Raw genomic sequence first — 21,508 nt, 5'->3', positions numbered from 1 at the left:
CAGCTGATAAGTACTGGAAAACTGGAGATTTTATAATATAAGTATACTATAAATCTCTAGCACTTTGACATCAGTTTCACTGGATTAAGTCTGTAGGCGTATACTGATGGAGCTGGAGACAGCTGCTGACAGACCCCTATACCTAGAACTATAATGTAGATGATAGAAGCAGCTATCAGCATAAAGGCGCACACTATACCACTGATCCTTTTATTTAGTGCAGACCACACAGTAATGGCAATACCTGATTAACAAGGTCCAATATATGAACAATCTCCATTATAGTGAAGCCCCTCTCAATGCCCGTGCTTTATATGTGTAACATTTGTCTTAATGTGTATTGAAGACTTCAAATACAGAAGGGTGTCTAGCAGCACAAAACAAGACTGAGTGTCTGGCAGCTTCTCAGGAGCTCAGATTTCTTTATATAGTAATAGTAAGGCATGACTAGGCTTCTGGGCTTGTTATATAAAGACCATCTGTAAACACTGACTGGTAGGGGAGCGCGCTCCTCCAGAGTGAGCCGCTCTATCCGCTGCAGGATCCGCCACCTTCTGGTCACCGCAGAGACCGTATTTTCCTTTTTTTCCAACGTTTATTGTCCACGTCTTCAACAAAATCCGGGGGATCGGGCACCACAAACCCATCCGTCAGTCTGTAATACACGATTGTGGAGTCGGTTTCGACAATCGCTAAGAGGATAGAACATGCAGCGCTTTCAGCTTTTTCTGGCTTTGGATTCAGTTTCAAGAACTGCTGAATTCTGGAAAATAAAAAATAAGCAGTATGTGAGTATTCACCACTCTCTATAGTACACAACAGTTTGCTTTGCAGTGAAAGTGGCATTATGGTGCAGGGTATGTTGTGCTACTTTTTACTGTCTGAAAAGTGGGCAGGGTTTAAAAGCAGGGGGTGTAGCCAACAACTGCCTGTCAGAGTTTAAGGTGTCACTGTCTTATATATATATCATATCATCAGAAATCAATAGTACAGGCGATTTCAAGAAACTTTGTAATTGGGGTTATTAGGCAAATATGCCATTATCTGCATTCAAAAAGACTTTCCCCAGGTCATCCCCCCCCCCCCTCATTCACTGCTCATTATCAGGAAATCTCGACTCTTTTCCATCAGTCGGACCCTGTGTAACCTATGGAGAGGGGAGGGGGAGGAGGGAGATTAGTCGCCAGCAGAGAGCATAGAACAAAGGATTACACAGCGGGACCTGTGTGAAAGCTGGTATTCAGAGGTCAGAGAGGTCAGTGTTGCCTTCAGAGGAGATAGCCCGGTGATGTAGCTGTAAATTAGCTCTTTCTTGTCCTGTTTTGGTGCCTCATCTCTCTCCACCCCTCCTCTCTCCATAGAGAACAATGAAGACACGGGGGAGAGCTTCAAATTGCTTTTTCATGATAAAAATGCATTTTTCGGCTAATAAACCCAACTACAAAGTTTCTTAAAATTGCCTGTACTATTGATTTCTGCAAAAAAAATTTAAACAACAGTGACACTTTAAGCCAGAAAATGATGAAGGGGGGAAAAAAAGCAAATCTATGTCTGCTAACCGCAGGTGTGGGTTTCATGTTCTGCCTTTATAGAGAACACGCCATCAGACAATTACCTATTTTATCATCTATAGTATAAAATAATCTCACAGATTTTATTCTGACCACTAAGCCTAATGATAAGCTGTTCTGTACAGATCACTTGTCAGTAGTCTCCTCCTTAGGACAGGAGTACAGTGAAAGGTGACACCAGTGTATAGATGAGATGGGATCAGTTCATTCACAATAGGTGATGCTCAAACATCAGTCTGATTTCCCTGCACAGGTCACAGAGCATGCCCAGAAAACTCTCCAATTGAGGTCCCTCCGATCTATTGTTGCCTTTGTCCAGGATGCTTGCTGTCAAGCATATTAGTAAGTGCTGTTAAAAGCAGCTCAGACTAGATAGCGGCCCCCATAATAATAAAGGAAGCAAACTTACAATACGAAAGTACAAAACAGTTCACAAAGCCCCAAATTTATGTATAAGAGTGCTTCTCCAGTTCCCTTCATTCCAACTATCATATGAGAAGACTGTCTCCTATATGTTTACTATATATAAGGGTAAAATACGTTCACATATGTTTTATCTGCAGTGCATTTGGTGCAGACAAAGAAAAAGGAAAATTTGGTGCATATTTTACAAAGAAAAAAGAAAAAAAAAATCAAAACCAAAAATGCAACAAAAAAAACTAAGCCTCAAGAATACTACGACTTTAGTGGTACACGATCAGGTGTGAATTGTTCCGGAATAAGAGAGTGAATTCTCTATCCTGTCAGACTGAGGAAAAAGAACTAAGGCTGGGTTCACACTACGTTTTTGCAATCCGTTTTCTGCAAAAAAAAAACGGATGAAAATACAGATAGAAAATCAGATGCATTTGTATGCATCCGTTTTTCCATTGACTTCCATTATAAAAATAACGGATCCTTTTTTTTTTTAACGGACACGAAAGTAAGGCCAGCTACGTTTTTGTGTATGTTAAAAAAAAAAGGATCCGTTTTGATCATAATGGAAGTCAATAGAAAAACGGATTAAAACAGATGCACACAAATGCATCAGTTGGTTTTTTTTTTTTTGCAAAAAACAGATTGCAAAAACGTAGTGTGAACCCAGTCTAATCTGGATCCCAGTAGGTTCACCCCACAGCTGTTCCTCATGGACTGGCAGTATAACCTGGCCATACAGCTGTAACGTACTAGTCCACAAAAATGCAATACTAAATTATACAAAATAAGCCAATAAAGAAAGGTTATCTGGAACATCATAAATGAGCAGTAGGTGTAATATGAAGCCTTTAGAAACCAGTGCGACGTGCCAACACTGGATTATTATAAACCACTGAGTATAGTACAAGCTGGCACCCACCACCATAAATGCTTCACACTCCACAGGGCCAAAGCCGACCCAACCAAAGTCCGCTCCTCCAGACAATAGGACACAGAAACCAGCCCGGACCCAGCTAGTATAACTCACTCTCGGCATCAAAACGCAGATGACTCAGTATAGACCCAGTACAGATACAGACTTCTCAGCCACGACTTTCTCCAAAACACAGATTCCTTGATTATAATAGGCAGCAACGCGTTTCAGCCCTTCAGTAACCTACAGCCTTTCTCAAGCCCAGACATAAACATACACAACATCTTTATATATCAGCACCCGTCCCTGGAATCAACTTACAATTCAGGGTCAAGGGTCATCACTTATAAAAAATATTATTACACTCCGTACATAGCCATAAAACCAAAAGATACCCATATAAACTTTACAACAGTCTCATAGGAACACACGCCACATACATAAAATATACCTCTTTCGTTACAAAAAGATATCCAGCAAAAATCTTTTTCTTTCAAATCAACTGGCGTCAAAAAGTTATATAGATTTGTAATTTACTTCTACTTAAAAATCTCAAGTCTTCCTATACTTATTAGCTGCTGTATGTCCTGCAGGAAGTGGTGTATACTTTTCTGTCTGACACTGCAAATCCCCATAGACCTTCTCCTTATGTATTCTCTCTCCTAAATCTCCAGTTGCTGCTAACATTTGTTAAAGGGGTTATCCAGCGCTACAAAAACATGGCCACTTTCTTCCAGAGACAGCACCACTCTTGTCTCCAGCTTGGGCGGGGTTTTGCTGCTCAGTTCCATTGAAGTGGATGGAACTTAAAGGGAACCTGTCACCCACTGTGCCGGGGTGACAGGCTCCCAACCCCCCGCTAGAGCCCCCTATATTTACCTGATCGCGCTTATAGAGAATGAATGGAGCGTCGGACTCACCATTCATTCTCTATGGGCATCAGACCCATCTCAAGAGCGCGCGCGCCGGGCTTCAGGCGCTGAAATCTACGTCACCGATCAGGTAAGTATAGGGGGCTCTAGTGGGGGTTCGGGGGCCTGTCACCCCGGCACGGGGGGGTGACAGGTCCTCTTTAACTGCAAACCGCACCTGAACTGGAGACAAGAGCACTGGATAACCACTTTAACTGGATGAGACCTAGAAAGCAAAGAGTTTGCGACACTTGCACAATCTTAGTTATGCAACCTACCCCAGACTCCTTTCACTAGGCCTACGTAAGATGCGCAGCACTTCATCATGTATTCTAAACTCCCATCATTGGTTTCTATCGGCAACACCTGTACATGCTATGGATTGAGTCCATCTGGAATCAATGACTGTAGCTTTCAACTCCAAAAGGACTCTCTTATCCAACAAGGACTATGTATCCATTGTGGCCTCATTCATCTGCTCAATAGATCAGTCTCCTTAGAACCGGGACCATTTCTAATATATACCAGTGGTTTTCCATGGCCTTCCTTACTAACCCTCTCATAAAATACCGTAAGGGAATTCGTAAACATTCCCGACTACGCTTTTTTTTTATTCTTTGGTTTAACTTCAAGGCACTTCTCTTGTTGCAACCACTCAATCATTTTGTACTAAACTTTTTGGGTAATCCTTTTCATACGAACGATTCTCTAAAACCTTTGCCTGAATTTTGAAACCTGTTAATTTCGTGCAATTCTTCCTAGGGGTACGCTCACACTTACCAGAACCGCAGCTTATTTTCTGCTGCGGATCTGCAGCAGATCCGCAGCAGATTTCATTTAAATAAGTGAACACAGCATCAAATCTGCACCATCAAATCTGTTGCGGATCTGCTGCGGATCCTGTAGGTGTGAACGCACCCTAAAACGGTAAAATGGACTGTATGGAATGTTCTTTGTGATGCCCACTCTTGTAGTTTAAAAACTATTGGAATCAAATTGTTTAAAATGTGTTTTTGTCACTTTTTTTAATCTCATTATGACTACACTAAAAACCAGAGTAAGAATATGTTCAAACTGAATAAATTAGGCGGAATTCCGCCGCAGAATCCCGCCCATCTCAGTGTGCCATAGCCTCTCTATGGGAGAGCGCGCTCCTCCGCAGCTGCCGCTCTCCGCTCAAAGAAGTGACAGCTATGCCTTAGTTTTCATTGGTTAGGAGTCCGGTTACAGGTTACATCACTAAACAGGCGTTCCTATAGTTACAGAATGCCACTCATTCAGAAAAGGAGGGGGAAAGAATTGCCTGTAGAGCTTAGAGCCAGGACTATACGGAGGGACTAAAGATCTGGAGAAGGACCTTGGTAAGGGCCCTATTCCACGGGACGATTATTGTTCAGATTATCATTAAGTCGTTCAAATCTAAGCGATAATCGTTCGGTTGAATAGCAGTTAACGATTAACGACCGAACGAGAAATTGTTGATCGTTTAATATGACCTGGACCTATTTTTATGGTTGCTCGTTCGCAAATCGTTCACATTGAATAAGACGTTGTTCAGTCGTTTGCAGTAGTAACGAACGCAATAGCGACAAGATGACCGCAAGAACGATCATAAGTAACGATTATCTTTCAATGTAAATGGGTGAAGGATTTCAGGTCTTTCGCAACAGCGGTCGTTTGGATCGTCTATCGTTAACGATTATGCGAACGATAATCATCCCATGGAACCAAGAACCCAATGGTCACTCTGGTTGAGCTTCTATAGAGATCCAATGTACAGATGGAAGAAATGTCTAGAAAGTGGCCATCCCGGCAGCCTCCACCAATCGGGGATTTATGGCAGAGTGGCCAGAAAGAAGCCGCTCCTCAGTAATAGACACATGAAAGCCATAGGCTGTATTCATGTTTTCCAGCATCAAATACTGAGCATTCAGGGTCGGAGAACATCACCAAACCCAAATAGTTTGACCTCTCTGCTTAAGGGGCTTATTACACTGAGCGATTTTTAACGATTGTTTATCGTTAACCTGAAATCGTTCACCATATTACACAGAACGATAATCGTTAGTTATGATCGTTACTATGATCATTTATTCCTTCTGATCCCAGAAAAACAATGAACAATGTGCAATTACACCGAACGATTAGTGAAAAAATGCAGAACCTAATTTACAGCAAACGATTATCTAACGATTAACGATTCAACGAGGTTCAGATCTATATCAACGACATACGAACAATTTTTCGATCGTTGCCTGCAATTACACAGAACGATTATCGTTTAAATTCGACCGATTTAACGATTTTTCGCACGATAATCGTCCGGTGTAATAGGGCCCTTATACTGTTGAGCAGTAGAAATCCATCATCATTTTTCCATTATTTATTAGGGGAGAGAAGAGTGGCGGACGTTGTTTTTCAAGATTAAAAACTAGAACCTTATGTCCTCTAAAAATGACCCAATTGTTACTAGTTGACCACTTTCAGGCTATTGACAGTAACGGGACCCATCCCTCTCCATGCATGAATATGTCAGTGCCTCATTTTTACGTATTTCCAACATATCCATGCCATGGTGGGCACAAACATTGTGTAATTGCACTCTCACACAGAATCCAATGATCGGGCATGCTGACCCACAACTGCCTGATCCATCTCTAACCTAATATTTGCTGTTGGGAGGGCCGGGGGGAGATCAGGAGTCTTTCGTAAACAGATGATTGGCTGATCCTGCCAAAATCGCAAGTTTAGGACAACCATAATGTGTATGGTCGGTGTGGCGTCTGCTAATATGGATACAGGCTTTCCACCCGCTGTACTCGAGGTAACATGATTTTTTTGGTGGTCTTTAGTGGGTAGAATTATGTAATAAACTTGTATGCTTTAAGGGCGTCTCCATTTATCTTGTTGCTTAGTATGGCCTCCCGTAGCTCTCTTTCATGTCTAGCCCTGTGGTCACATCTTCTTCTGATTAAAATTATCATGCCTTGTATGTTATAGATACCCGCAGCTCACTACTACATACTATAACGTCCGCTTTGTATGGTCTCTCTCGCTCGTACATTCCCCAATCATAGCGCTCTACATGGACTTCCTTTCATTCTATTACATCCAACAATGAACGCCTTTAAAGTACCCGGTGTCGGAATAAAATAAAAACACATCTACATTGTCAGGTTGCATTACAAGGAAGGACAGAAGATGAATGAAGGACATTGAGGGGGAACAGTAATTTCTCTATGGCCGGGCACGAGAGAACACCAGAGTCTCCACTTCAGCCCTGTTCTTCCTAAAACCGCTGAATATTCAGAGACAGACAACGGGCACAGAAGCCTCACACACCGCACTGCGTTTGTACAAGTGACTGTAGGAAATGAATGGACGTTGTTCCCCCGGGGAGGATCCTGAACAATCAGGGGCTTGTGTTGCTGCGAGCGTAGAAGTGGCTGCAGAAACGCAGAGTTCTCATGGGGATTTGGAGTTTATCCCGATCACAAGTTAAAATAACACCAAGTCCTCCATCCACATCACTTTAAATTCTGGTTTATGCGGCCGAACAATGAAACATGCGCTGGACATATCGGCCATGAAACAGATCACATTCAACAAAAAGCAACGTAAAAAGTGAGATTCTCTATGACTGTTCCTGTGACTATGACCATCTGGGAATTCTTTTCAGATTTACTTTTTTAGGCTCAAAATGTTTCTATAATTGGAAAAAAAAAAAAAAAAACTTCATGGAACTTTCTCCAATTTTCTTTTTTTGTGCTTCAGCTATTAAACAACGCGCCAGTCTGACTTTTTTTGGGACAAGAAATATGAAACAAAAAAAAAAGTTAAAACAGGTGTAAGCAGCTTAAAAAAATAATACCTTGCATTTAGGGCCCTATTGCATGGAGTGATAATCGGCCCGATTCAGACGATTATCGCTCCGTGTAATAGAGATAGCGATCAGCCGGTGAAATGATTGGCTGATCGTTGGTTTAGGTTTGGACGATGCCCAAACACATGATACCTTACCTCTTCCCGCTCCCGGTCTTCTCTCCTGTGCTCCGCAGCTTCCCGGTCCTGGCGGCTGCGTCGGCAGTCCCAGCCTGTGATTGGCTGAGCAGCCGGTCACCTGACAGGCCACTCGGTCACCTGACAGGCCGCCGGGAAGCTGCTGCAGATTAAAGGAGAGAAAATCGGGAGCAGGGAGAGGTAAGGTATCAGGTGTTTGGGCAAGGGCTGCATGGACATCACTAACAATGTCCATGCAGCCCTTACTGCCCAATTATCAGGCTGTCTAATAGGTCCAGTAAACGAGTGCTGATCTAGCAGATAGGCGCTTATTTACTAAAGTGATCGGGCCGTAGTCGGCCCATGTAATAGTACCCTTAAAGGAAAAGTCCTGCGAAAATTTTTATTAAAGTATTGTATTGCCCCCCAAAAGTTATACAAATCCCCAATATACACTTATTATGGGAAATGCACATAAAGTGTTTTTTCCCTGCACTTACTACTGCATCAAGCCTTCACTTCCTGGATAACATGGTGATGTCACTTCCTGGATAACATGGTGATGTCACTTCCTGGATAACATGGTGATGTCACTTCCTGGATAACATGTCACTTCTTTCGGCGGATAGCGGAATGCGCCGGCCCATAGAATGGTGTCTATGGAGACGGCGGAAAGGCGCGCGGCCGTGCGCGCGGACATTCTGCAGAATTCCGCGGACATTAACCGCGAGAATTCCTCAGTATGAACCCACCCTAACTCCAAAAACATGAGTATGGTTCACACCTGTGTCGGAGAAGAATCTGAGAAAACAAAATACTGCCAGCCTTCACTTTTCTGGTCTGGTCAAATCCTGCAGAATGAATGGACCCCATTGAAGTCAATTGGATTTGTCTCGATCCGTTGTTCAATGGCCCATCCAGCTCTGTTTTGTGGTGCCAAATGGAGTCTGTGACGGAGCCCTGTTGCAAATGTGAACCTGGCCTTAGATTGTGAGTCCCAGTGGGGACCGGGACTGATGTGATAATCATGTAAAATGAATAATATCGCCATAAGCACAGCAGACCCAGCAGAGAGCACAGAAGCAGGATGGAATTAAAGGGGTATTCCGCTCCAATATAACTTGTCACAGGTTGCTGCCCATGGCGAATCAGTCTCCACTTCTGAGACAAACTTGTCTGAGGGTGACAGCCCCCTCAGCTGAGACAGGACAGCGCCATGGCTAGTGATAGGCTGAGCAGGCTGTCACCCCCAGACATCTCCATCTAGAAAGTGGAAACAGGATCGCTCAGCCACTGTTTGTTATGTTATCCCCATAGGCAGCAACATATGAAAAGTTATTTTTTAACAGAATACCCCTTTAAGTGCAAGTTTTTTGTTTTGTTTTTTTTCTCCTATTTTATACAGGTTCCAGCTGGAGGACAGTTTTAAATTTTTAAGAAATCTTGGAAAACACTTCTAAATGACAACCAGAGACCTCGGGGACTCCCGATAAACACGGGAGATCTCTCCTCCTGCCATAGTGACAGGAAATACTCATAGTAACTGGAATTCCTCACTGGAACTCTCTTACTCTACTCTAGTAAATCCTGGAATTTCACTCATTTCGCTCATCTATAGCGTCTCTGTTTGGCAGAGCAAACACTGTAAGTGCTCATGTGCCTGATGTTATAGACTACGGCTGCCAATTCTACGCCGATTTCTCATCACCTTTTTTGGCTTCCAACACCTGAAATCTGATTCTTACTATGACTGTTTATAGAGCTGCGCATTAGAGAATCCTATTAAAGGGGTAGTTCACAAAAAAAAATTCTTTCAAATCAACTGGTGCCAGAGATTTGTAATTTACGTCTATTAAAAAATCTCATGCCTTCCCATACTTATCAGCTGCTGCATGTCCTGCAGGAAGTGGTGTATTCTCTCCAGTCTGCCATAGTGCTCTCTGCTGCCACCTCTGTCCATGTCAGAAACTGTCCAGAGCAGTAGCAAATCCCCATAGAAAACTTCTCCTGCTCTCCAGAGTGGAAAGAAAACACCACTTTGTGCAGGACATGCAGCAGCTGATAAGTACTGGAACACTTGAAATTTTTTTAATAGGCACAAGTTGATTGAAAAAAAAAAAATTGGGGTGGACAAACTCGGAATAGGTAAATAAAAGTAGTATCCTAGAGCAGGGATGGGGAACATTCTGCTACAGCGGGAGGCCCGCACTGCAGTCTCAGGATTATGGGGGAGGGGGACAACCTCTAGGAGCCACCACTTTATGAGATGGCAATAACCCTAATGTCTTACAATGGACCATGTATAAAAGAATGTGACAAAATCTTTTCTAGAAGGGGGTTTCCGATATGTTCTGATAACAATGAGACATTTGGCCTAGTGTAATACATATTATCATACAGTATGTTTACTTCAGATGAAACCCGCCATCTGTGCTGCACCACTAAAACCAATCATACCTGGCTGTATAGCTAATGTAAAATGCCTGGCGCATAATGGGAGGAATTCAGCATTGGCCCCAAGGGGGGAATGTGTACAGCTCACTCGTAGCCCTATAACTCAGGCTGAATGGAGGCGACACATAGGGAGAAGAAACACCAGGATATCATTAGCAATAGATTTAATAGGTAGAAGAGCAAAAGCCGCATGTTACTGACAGACGGCCAATGCGGGCTCCCTATGTGGCTGTAAATCACTTGTAGGCCTGTGTCATGTGGTAAGCTCAGACAAAAAGACAAATCTGGTCAGCTCTCCTCTACCACCATTCACACTGGGCAGGGGACATTGCTAGGGCTAAAATTGCAGACACAGAAATATTACATATACTGCTGCTGCTGTATCCATCATATCCCATATACTGCTGCCGTATCCGTCATATCCCATATACTGCTGCTGCCGTATCCATCATATCCCATATACTGCTGCTGTATCCATCATATCCCATATACTGCTGCTGTATCCACCATATCCCATATACTGCTGCTGTATCCATCATATCCCATATACTGCTGCTGTATCCATCATATCCCATATACTGCTGCTGTATCCATATCCCATATACTGCTGCTGTATCCATCATATCCCATATACTGCTGCTGTATCCATATCCCATATACTGCTGCTGTATCCATATCCCATATACTGCTGCTGTATCCACCATATCCCATATACTGCTGCTGTATCCATCATATCCCATATACTGCTGCTGTATCCATCATATCCCATATACTGCTGCTGTATCCATCATATCCCATATACTGCTGCTGTATCCATATCTCATATACTGCTGCTGTATCCATCATATCCCATATACTGCTGCTGTATCCATCATATCCCATATACTGCTGCTGTATCCATCATATCCCATATACTGCTGCTGTATCCATATCCCATATACTGCTGCTGTATCCATCATATCCCATATACTGCTGCTGTATCCATCATATCCCATATACTGCTGCTGTATCCATATCCCATATACTGCTGCTGTATCCATCATATCCCATATACTACTGCTGTATCCACCATATCCCATATACTGCTGCTGTATCCACCATATCCCATATACTGCTGCTGTATCCACCATATCCCATATACTGCTGCTGTATCCACCATATCCCATATACTGCTGCTGTATCCATATCCCATATACTGCTGCTGTATCCATCATATCCCATATACTGCTGCTGTATCCATCATATCCCATATACTGCTGCTGTATCCATATCCCATATACTGCTGCTGTATCCATCATATCCCATATACTACTGCTGTATCCACCATATCCCATATACTGCTGCTGTATCCATATCCCATATACTGCTGCTTTATCCATCATATCCCACATACTGCTGCTGTATCCACCATATCCCACATACTGCTGCTGTATCCACCATATCCCATATACTGCTGCTGTATCCACCATATCCCATATACTGCTGCTGTATCCATCATATCCCATATACTGCTGCTGTATCCACCATATCCCATATACTGCTGCTGTATCCATCATATCCCATATACTGCTGCTGTATCCATCATATCCCATATACTGCTGCTGTATCCACCATATCCCATATACTGCTGCTGTATCCACCATATCCCATATACTGCTGCTGTATCCACCATATCCCATATACTGCTGCTGTATCCACCATATCCCATATACTGCTGCTGTATCCACCATATCCCATATACTGCTGCTGTATCCATCATATCCCATATACTGCTGCTGTATCCATCATATCCCATATACTGCTGCTGTATCCACCATATCCCATATACTGCTGCTGTATCCACCATATCCCATATACTGCTGCTGTATCCACCATATCCCATATACTGCTGCTGTATCCACCATATCCCATATACTGCTGCTGTATCCACCATATCCCATATACTGCTGCTGTATCCACCATATCCCATATACTGCTGCTGTATCCACCATATCCCATATACTGCTGCTGGATCCATCATATCCCATATACTGCTGCTGGATCCATCATATCCCATATACTGCTGCTGGATCCATCATATCCCATATACTGCTGCTGTATCCACCATATCCCATATACTGCTGCTGTATCCACCATATCCCATATACTGCTGCTGTATCCATATTCCATATACTGCTGCTGTATCCACCATATCCCATATACTGCTGCTGTATCCACCATATCCCATATACTGCTGCTGTATCCACCATATCCCATATACTGCTGCTGTATCCACCATATCCCATATACTGCTGCTGTATCCATCATATCCCATATACAGCTGCTGCTGTATCCACCATATCCCATATACAGCTGCTGCTGTATCCACCATATCCCATATACTGCTGCTGTATCCATCATATCCCATGTACTGCTGCTGTATCCATCATATCCCATATACTGCTGCTGTATCCATATCCCATATACAGCTGCTGCTGTATCCACCATATCCCATATACTGCTGCTGTATCCACCATATCCCATATACTGCTGCTGTTGTTTCCCATTAAGTGGTTGCTCCTGTCTATGATAGTGATGGTCACCATGATGATAGGAGGCCACAGCTCTGTGATTTATGAGCTTCCACTGCTGTGTAATTCCAGCCTTAGGATCAGGACCTGTCACGCCATGTGACGTCTCCTTAAAGGGGATCACGTAAACCTTCCAATGCTGCAATTTTGCTGTTTGCATTTCTGTCACTCCCTTTGCTTGACCTGGCTGGCCTGACTTTCTGTATACTGACCCCTGACCTGACCTCCTAATCCTGCCTGGTGTTCCATTTGCCTGCTGCAGATCTATCCTGACTACTTATTTAGCTCAGCCCAATATTGGTGGTTGTAATGTCTATCAGTAACTGCACCCTGGGTATCTCTCCAGTAAGGGCTACACCTCCTTGTAAGGGGGAAGAATGGAGGACACCTAAGGCTACTATTACACTATCAGCCGCACTTGGTCGATTATCATTTTGTGTAATAGCTGATATTTTAAATCAATGATCAGCAGATATGCACGTCGTCAGCTGATCGTTGATTTAAAGTGAATGTACAATCAGGTATATCACTAAGTTTTTTATATGAATGGACGGGTCAGGCGGGGCAGCTGGTGACGCGTCCCTTTTTTTTTTTTTTGGACCGCCGCCTGGTTCCTGCGCACGGCGCTACTCTATTCCTGGGCACTGCAGCCTAAAGCAGTGGAGGCGGGCCTAACGACCCTCAGTGTGGTGACATGGCTCTATTGATTGTAATGGAGCCGCATCATAGAGCGTAGATCGTCACACTGGGAACGGACGGGCCTGCCTCCAGTGCTCCAGGCAGGGACGGTGCCTGGAAACAGAGAGGCGCCGTGCGCGGGAAACAGCAGCAGTTCGAAAAAAGGAACACGGCACCAGCTTTCCAGCGCAAGTCTATTTATCCAAAACACTTAAAGCACAACTCCCACGAAATTTTTTTTAGCTTATTTAACACACATTACAAAGTTATATAACTTTGTAATGTGTTTAAATAAGCGGTCTGGCCCCCATCCCCCACTTTCGGACCCCTGACCTCCCCCCCCCCCCCCCCCCCCCCCCCGGAAGTTAAATAAAGAATACATTGGCAATTACTGTAGTCACCGCCCTCTTCTCCTGGGCGCCATCTTGTGACGTCGACGTCAGAGCCAGGGGGCAGGCCAGGTCTTCTTCCTCCTCGGCGTCTTCATGTAAAGTAAATGGGAGAGAAAAGGCTGCTGGTGCACTTGAGGTAAGAGGTGACGGAGACGCGGACGGCGGGCGATTCAAATGGCGATTGTCACCAGAGGGATGGTGAGTATGGTGTGTGTGTGTGTCTGTGGGTTTTTTTTGTTTTCAGGTCCCGTGGGAGTTGTCCTTTAAAGCGATGAACCCGATGGTACATTCGCCTTAAAGCATAACCAAAATGCCAATAGCGACGGTCTTCTGGCTGTCCCTCCATGTAATAGTAGTGGTGGCTCTCTCCTATGGGCCACCCGGACCCCCTGCCCCCCGCGTGTGCTGCTCTTACCTGCTCGCTGTTGGTGCGTGCAATAGCGCCAAGAGCAAGCAGGGAACAAGGAGCAAGTGAGCGCTGACCTGACAGGTTTGAAATATCAGTCTGTCTAATATGGCCCTTACACTCTGCACCAGAGATCTGTCTGTACCAGCCTAGTAACAGTGTACTGAGCTGTTTCTGTATGGCTGCCAAGCCGCTTCCAACACTCCCAACCCCAACGTGCTCTCACCTTTTACTGTGCTACCCTGTGTTCCATCTAAAAAGATCTGCCATCTATATACCTGCTGCCAGCTGGCCGGGAACACCATCCAGACACGTTCTTGGATTAAAAGCTGAAAGGAACATAACTAAATATATATTTGTATTTAGGAAACATGGAAGTAGAATCCTATTCAATCCTGCAATCTCTATATTCTTCTTTATACCACAATTTCAATTTTCCAGATTAGGTTTGTAATGCAGATTAGTAAGAGTCCAGTGTTATCCCCTTTTCTGTAGTGAATTGGATCATTATACACCCTATGGCCAGGGGAGGCCTACACTATTACCGCTGCTACAGAACATCTGGCAGGATGTCAATGGCAAGAAATCCCAGTAAAGGGAAAGTTCTCTTAGGTTTCCCATGACTTCTTCTCAGTGTATTGGCAGACAACGGTGTGAAGTCTGAATCCCATTCACAGAATACGAGTCTGCCTTAAGTTGTGTTCCGCGATCCACAGGTAAAATTACAAGAAGACAATGTATTCGGCCTGTGCAGGACTTCCAATATTTTGGAGACGCTGTTGTTATTGTTATATATGGCAAGTGATTTATGCTTCTTCTCAATAGCTGCCAGTATACATAAGAGCAATGTTGGCTTAACACACTGCCCACTTATGGATGTTCATGTACAGAGTGTGAGAGGGATAATGATGTGGGAGCACGTTTAAAGCGACTCTGTACCCACAATCTGACCCCCCAAACCGATTGTACCTTCGGATAGCTGCTTTTAATCCAAGATCTGTCCTGGGGTCCACTCGGCAGGTGATGCAGTTATTGTTCTAAAAAACAACTTTTAAACTTGCAGCCTCGTGGCCAACGGCCGGGGCTTAGAATGTTTAAGCATTAGGCTGGCACACCTCTCTGTCCCTCCTCATCATTATGAATGCTCTGGGCAGATTGTTTCCTATTCATCAGCTGTGTGAATAATGAACATGGGCTGGATGGTTAGGGCACCTGTGCAGTGTTCAGACAGGAGAAAATGTTCCAGTGGCATTTCTAATGATGAAGAAGGTGGGGAGGAGGGATGGAGGGGTGGTGCAAAGTTAGGACACAGATATTCTAAGCCCCGGCCGCTGGGCACGGGGCTGTAAGTTTAAAAGTTGTTTTTTAGGACAATAACTGCATCACCTGCCGAACGGACCCCAGGACAGATCTTGGATTAAAAGCAGCTATAAGAGGGTACAAGTGGTTTGGGGGGGGTCAGATTGTGGGTACAGAGTCGCATTAAATTCAATACCTGTGGCTCATTCTCCTGCCTTCACTGAAAAATTTAAATGACAGTGACACTTTAAGGAGCTGCCCAACCACCATATTTTTCTTAGCTTTAGGTGCAGAAGAGTCTTTAATAAAGCACCAATGCGTGCAACAATCCTATTATACAGGGGGTCCTTCAATATAAGAATACCCCTCCATCATCTGAACACAAGGACTTCTACATATAATGGTCCAACATGTCCAACATGAAGTGAAGGTATTGATGGCGGAGCAGTCAGATGTGATCAGGTCACGTACCTCTCATGGCTGCACGGCACAGAGACTGCAGTGGGGACTATGACTTGGGATGAGTTGTCATCGTCGTTCTTCTCTTTCCCACACAGGTAAATGATACGAAGGTCTGAGGAGCTCATGATCTGCACATTGTTCCAGTTCCTTACTATAAGAGATGGCGTATTAGTGAAGGTGAAGCTAAAACCAACATCTACGACTCAGCAGATAGAAAACTTACAAGCTATAAAACAATTCAATGACCATGAAACCAAAAAAGTTCTTACACTACATAATGAACTGGTTAAAGGGAGTTGTCCCATGAAATCAGGACTGATCATAACTAATGGGACTGCTGGGACTTTCTGTGATCGCAAGAACAGGGACCCTATTCTCCCTGCTCAATGGTGCAGCATTGCCCCTCCATTCATTCTGCACGGGAGCTGCAATATGCCATTTATCCCTCATCCTGAGGACAGGAACTTGATTTTGTGGGACAACCACTTCCCCTTTAAAGTATTACTGTTACTTAAAAAAAAAAAACCTTTTAATTGAAAGAGTAACACTAAGGGTATTATTACACGGAACGATAATCCGCCCTATCCGGCTGATTACCGTTCCGTGTAATAAACACAACGATCAGCCAATTACCACGATCATCGGCTGATCGTTGATATTGTTTAGGACCTGTAATTGTCGGGCACCGACCGCGCATTGCTACGTGTAATAGCGGTGCGCGGCCGGCGATTTGCAAAGTGCATACGTTACCTATCCATGGTCCAGGGCTCCTCTTGTGGTCCGCATCTCACCAGGTCTTGGATGCTGCAGCTTCAGAGCAGTCTTAGCTGAGAGGCCGCTCAGCCAATCACAGGAAAGGACCGCCGCGGCCAGTGCTTGGCTGAGCGGCCTGTCAGGAGACAGACCGCTCTGAAGCTGCCGCACGCGAGACCCGGTGAGAAGCGGACCGCAAGAGGAGCCCTGGACCATGGATAGGTAATGTACACGGTTTAAGTAAGGGCTACAAGGACATCGGTAACGATGTCCATGCAGCCCTTGTTAAACGATTATCGGGCTGTGTAATAGGCCCAGTAAACGAGCGCTCGCTTACAGTTATTATCGGGTCCCCATCGGGCCATGTAATAACACCCTAAGTTTGGCAGGCAGGGGGGTGAAAGAAAATAATAAGCAAGTGAACTCACCCATCCCCGTGCCTCCGCTCACAGCGGGTATGTCACGCACCCGGCATCACAGAAAGAGACCCAGTACAAACGCCTCCATTTCTGGTACCACACCCCAGCATTGGTGCATCCCTTCCACCCATCCATCCCATATACTTGTTGGCGGTGTGAAGATGCAGGAGGCCCCCTCCCCCATATTTTTTGGTTGTGTTCTTTGGTTTGAAGTTCAGGCTCTTATACAGGAGGTGACGGGTCACCAGCGCTCTCTCTCGCCTCTCCCCTTCCTCTTGAACTTGTTCCCTTCCCCACTAGGTAAGAAGATGCTCAAACAAATTCTTCATACACTGACTGCAGCAAGGGGCCTGACTGCCAGGGGTGGAGGAGGAGGACTCTCCTTACCAGCTCTAGGGTACAGGATGTCAGAACAATGGAGCGTCCGATGCTCCGTCATTCTCTATGGGCATCGGACTCTCCTGTGAGGGCGCGAGCCGGGCTTCGGGCGCTCATATCTCCGTGACCCAACCGGATCAGGAAGCGGGACCTGGCGGGATCAGGTGAGTATAGGGGGCTGTAATGGGGGGGTCGGGAGCCTGTCACCCCCCCCCCCCCCGTGCCCCCGTCCTCTTTAAAGGTGTAATCCAGAACTACAAAAACAAGTTAATGGAGCTTAATTGCAAACCCCACCTGACCTGGAGACAAGGGTGGGGCTGTCTCTGGAAGAAAGTGGACATGTTTTTGTAGCGCTAGATAACCCCTTTTACAATAAACTAGAACTTTTTAATGCAGTATGGTCCCCATGAGACACGTATTGGATTGGCGGGAGGAGTATGGATGACCTACATGGGTCTTTGGGACCTTGCTCACTCATTCTCTTGCCCTTGTAAGTTAGGACGTCTTTATTAAACCCTGTGTGTGATCAGTGTGTGATCTTTTCTCTCCCTCCTCCCCCCTCCCTTCTGAGACGGCTGATGTAAACAAGTCCCTGGCAGGCTTTATCTGCAACACTGTAGCTTTTTTTGTAATGCTGGGAGGGTTATTCTGAGGTCAAGTTGCTGATGAACTCACTGTGATTAACCCTCCCAGCATTACACAGAAGCTACAATGTTGCAGATAAAGCCTGCCAGGGACTTGTTTACATCAGCCATCTCAGAAGGGAGGGGGGAGACGGGGAGAAAAGCTCACTCACAGATTTTTGTGTCTTCAGCAGAAAGAAGCAGCTCAGTACTGGGGGAAGGAGACTGAATACATAATAACAAGTATGGAAGGAATTGTTAATCTCACCATGGGCAGCAACATATCAAAAGTTATGTTTGAGTGGAATACCCCTTTAAGCCGAAATAACAATAATAATTGGTGCTGGGTGTTCTGGTGACTGATTGATCAGGTTTCAATCTGATAATTAAAAGTTATATTTTCATTTTTATTGTAATTTTTTTTGTACCTTCTAGGAGATCCATGTAGACTAGAAACGCTGCATAGACCTGCGTAGTGTCCGCCACATCCAGCGCCATCATCTCCTTAAACTGCAAAGAAAATTTAATGAAAATAATCCTTATTGTCTGGTTATAAAAAAAAAAACCTCATGTAATATATTACAGAGCTTTGCCTCTTTTAAGCAGTGCAGCCTTTTCATTAGCAGGCACAGTGCCATACATTGTGTTGTGGCCGTGCCCGGTACTGCATGCAGGTCCGCTGTATCATGCGGCAATACCCAGCACATCCACAGAAAGCAAAGAGGCCACAAGGCATGCCCTCAGAGCTCTGTTGCCCCCACAGGCGATCAGTGAGGAGTGTCAGGAGCTTCAAGGAGAAGTCTGGTGAACATTTTTGGTGAAGTATTTTATTGCCCCCTAAAAGTTATACAAATCACCAATATACACTTATTATAGGAAATACTTATAAAGAGCTTTTTCCCCTGCACTTACTACTGCATCAAGGCTTCACTTCCTGGATAACGTGGTGATGTCACTTCCTGGATAACGTGGTGATGTCACTTCCTGGATAACATGGTGATGTCACTTCCTGGATAACATGGTGATGTCACTTCCCGGATAACAGGGTGATGTCACTTCCTGGATAACATGGTGATGTCACTTCCTGGATAACATGGTGATGTCACAACCCGACTCCCAGAGCTGTGCGGGCTGTGGCTGCTGGAGAGGATGATGGGAGGGGGACACTGAGGGACACAGGGCACTGGAGGGACACTGAACATCCCTCTGCCATCATCCTCTCCGGCAGCCACAGCCCGCACAGCTCTGGGAGTCGGGTCGTGACATCGCCATGTTATCCAAGAAGTGACATCACCATGTTATCCAGGAAGTGACATCACCATGTTATCCAGGAAGTGACATCACCATGTTTATCCAGGAAGTGACATCACCATGTTTATTCAGGAAGTGACATCACCATGTTATCCAGGAAGTGACATCCTCATGTTATCCAGGAAGTGACATCCTCATGTTATCCAGGAAGTGACATCACCATGTTATCCAGGAAGTGACATCACCATGTTATTCAGAAAGTGACATCACCATGTTATACAGGAAGTGACATCACCATGTTATACAGGAAGTGACATCACCATGTTATCCAGGAAGTGACATCACCATGTTATCCAGGAAGTGAAGCCTTGATGTAGTAGTAAGTGCAGGGAAAAAAGCACTTTATAAGCATTTCCTGTAATAAGTGTATATTGGTGATTTGTATAACTTTTTGGGGGCAATACAATACTTTAAAGTGACTGTACAACCAGGCCCAGGCTGAAGCACTGGAGACGGGCCGACCCACCCCAAGTGGGAAGAAACTCCAGCCCCTCCATGACGTGACTCCTTTAGAAACAATGGAACCCTATCATAGAGTCGGGAGAGGATCAGGCAGCACAGTCTTCTCCTGGCTCGTTCTCCCGATCAGTACAAGTCTGAGCACTCAGACCCGGACTGATGAAGACTTTTGACATCTCTCTATGACATTTCAAAAGTTTTCTATGATGACCGTAACACTGTAACTGAACTGATATGGAGGCCTATACCAAGGAGATGTCATATACAATAAAACAGTGCCACCCCTGTCCTCAGGTTGTTTGTGGTATTACAACTCTGATCCATTCACTTGAATAACTGATCTGTAAAACCACACAGACAACCTGAGGACAAGAGGGGCGAGGTTTCTGACAGGCTGCGGATTTCCAGGCGGATTTTTCGGCAACATGTAAAAGAGATCACTTAAAACAGCATTTAGTTACCAGCTGTTCCAAAACTACAACTCCCAGCGTGCACAGCGCCCCAAGCTTCAGACACAAATATAACAAAGTGGCCATAAAACTGCAATGTGTGCACGGGATGCTGCGGTAGTGTGTTGGTGAGGCCAGGGCTAAGCTAACACTGCTTCTAATAGACTTTATCCATTGAACATTCTCCCCTACGTCTACTACTGGACACCGCGCGCTGCACTCAAGGCCATCATGTGACCTCCTCACGTGACCCGGTGACGTCACACTTGCCGGGAGCCCATACACTCCAGCCATTACCATGACAGCAGCGCTCTATAGATATAAGCACCAGTCGTGCGGACACAGAAGGGCTAACCCTGTCTGCAGCTCCCCACCCTGCTTTCTCACCTTCGGGTGTTCCGCTATCCATGGCTCCGCCCCTTCCCGGGCACCGGCTGTTAGTTCAGCAGGACTGTCCATGAGAAGCAGGCGGGAGATACCAAACTCTGGAGAGCTGAAGGACCTGCGGTGACGTCATGACCACGTGATCCGCCACATGTGTGGGCGGAGTCACGTATTTATGTGTAGTGTGTATAGCAGAGCTTTGTATGTACTATATACCTAGAAGAGAGTGTAGTGTGTACAGCAGAGCTGTGTATGTACTGTGCACCTAGAAGAGAGTGTAGTGTGTACAGCAGAGCTGTGTATATACTATATACCTAGAAGAGAGTGTAGTGTGTATAGCAGAGCTGTGTATGTGCTGTGCACCTAGAAGAGAGTGTAGTGTGTATAGCAGAGCTGTGTATGTACTATATACCTAGAAGAGAGTGTAGTGTGTATAGCAGAGCTGTGTATGTACTGTGCACCTAGAGGAGAGTGTAGTGTGTATAGCAGAGCTTTGTATGTACTATATACCTAGAAGAGTGTAGTGTGTGTATAGCAGAGCTGTGTATGTACTATATACCTAGAAGAGTGTAGTGTGTATAGCAGAGCTGTGTATGTACTGTGCACCTAGAAGAGAGTGTAGTGTGTATAGCAGAGCTGTGTATGTACTGTGCACCTAGA

At 44.9% G+C, this 21,508-nt stretch overlaps 1 protein-coding gene across 2 annotated transcripts; it reads right to left on the bottom strand.

The window, feature by feature from the left end:
* Positions 1-402: 402 nt before the first annotated feature.
* On the bottom strand, positions 403-20,976 carry TSEN15 (tRNA splicing endonuclease subunit 15). 2 transcript variants are annotated; one of them, XM_069968973.1, is made up of 4 exons: positions 20,852-20,976; positions 18,674-18,755; positions 16,082-16,223; positions 403-763 (listed from the first exon to the last, which is right to left on the bottom strand). In XM_069968973.1, exons 1-4 carry the CDS (start codon positions 20,921-20,923, stop codon positions 559-561), a joined length of 501 nt encoding a protein of 166 aa, XP_069825074.1. In that variant the 5' UTR covers positions 20,924-20,976; the 3' UTR covers positions 403-558. The 2 variants fall into 2 exon arrangements, with proteins under 2 accessions (XP_069825074.1, XP_069825073.1); XM_069968972.1 differs by lacking the exon at positions 20,852-20,976 and adding an exon at positions 20,477-20,618.
* Positions 20,977-21,508: the final 532 nt, after the last annotated feature.

This window comes from Dendropsophus ebraccatus, chromosome 4 (genome assembly GCF_027789765.1).
Source record: "Dendropsophus ebraccatus isolate aDenEbr1 chromosome 4, aDenEbr1.pat, whole genome shotgun sequence".
In the NCBI taxonomy this organism is placed as follows: domain Eukaryota; kingdom Metazoa; phylum Chordata; class Amphibia; order Anura; family Hylidae; genus Dendropsophus; species Dendropsophus ebraccatus.
The sequence above is the reverse complement of the archived record's forward strand: the minus strand, read 5'-3'. Positions and strand labels throughout refer to the sequence as shown.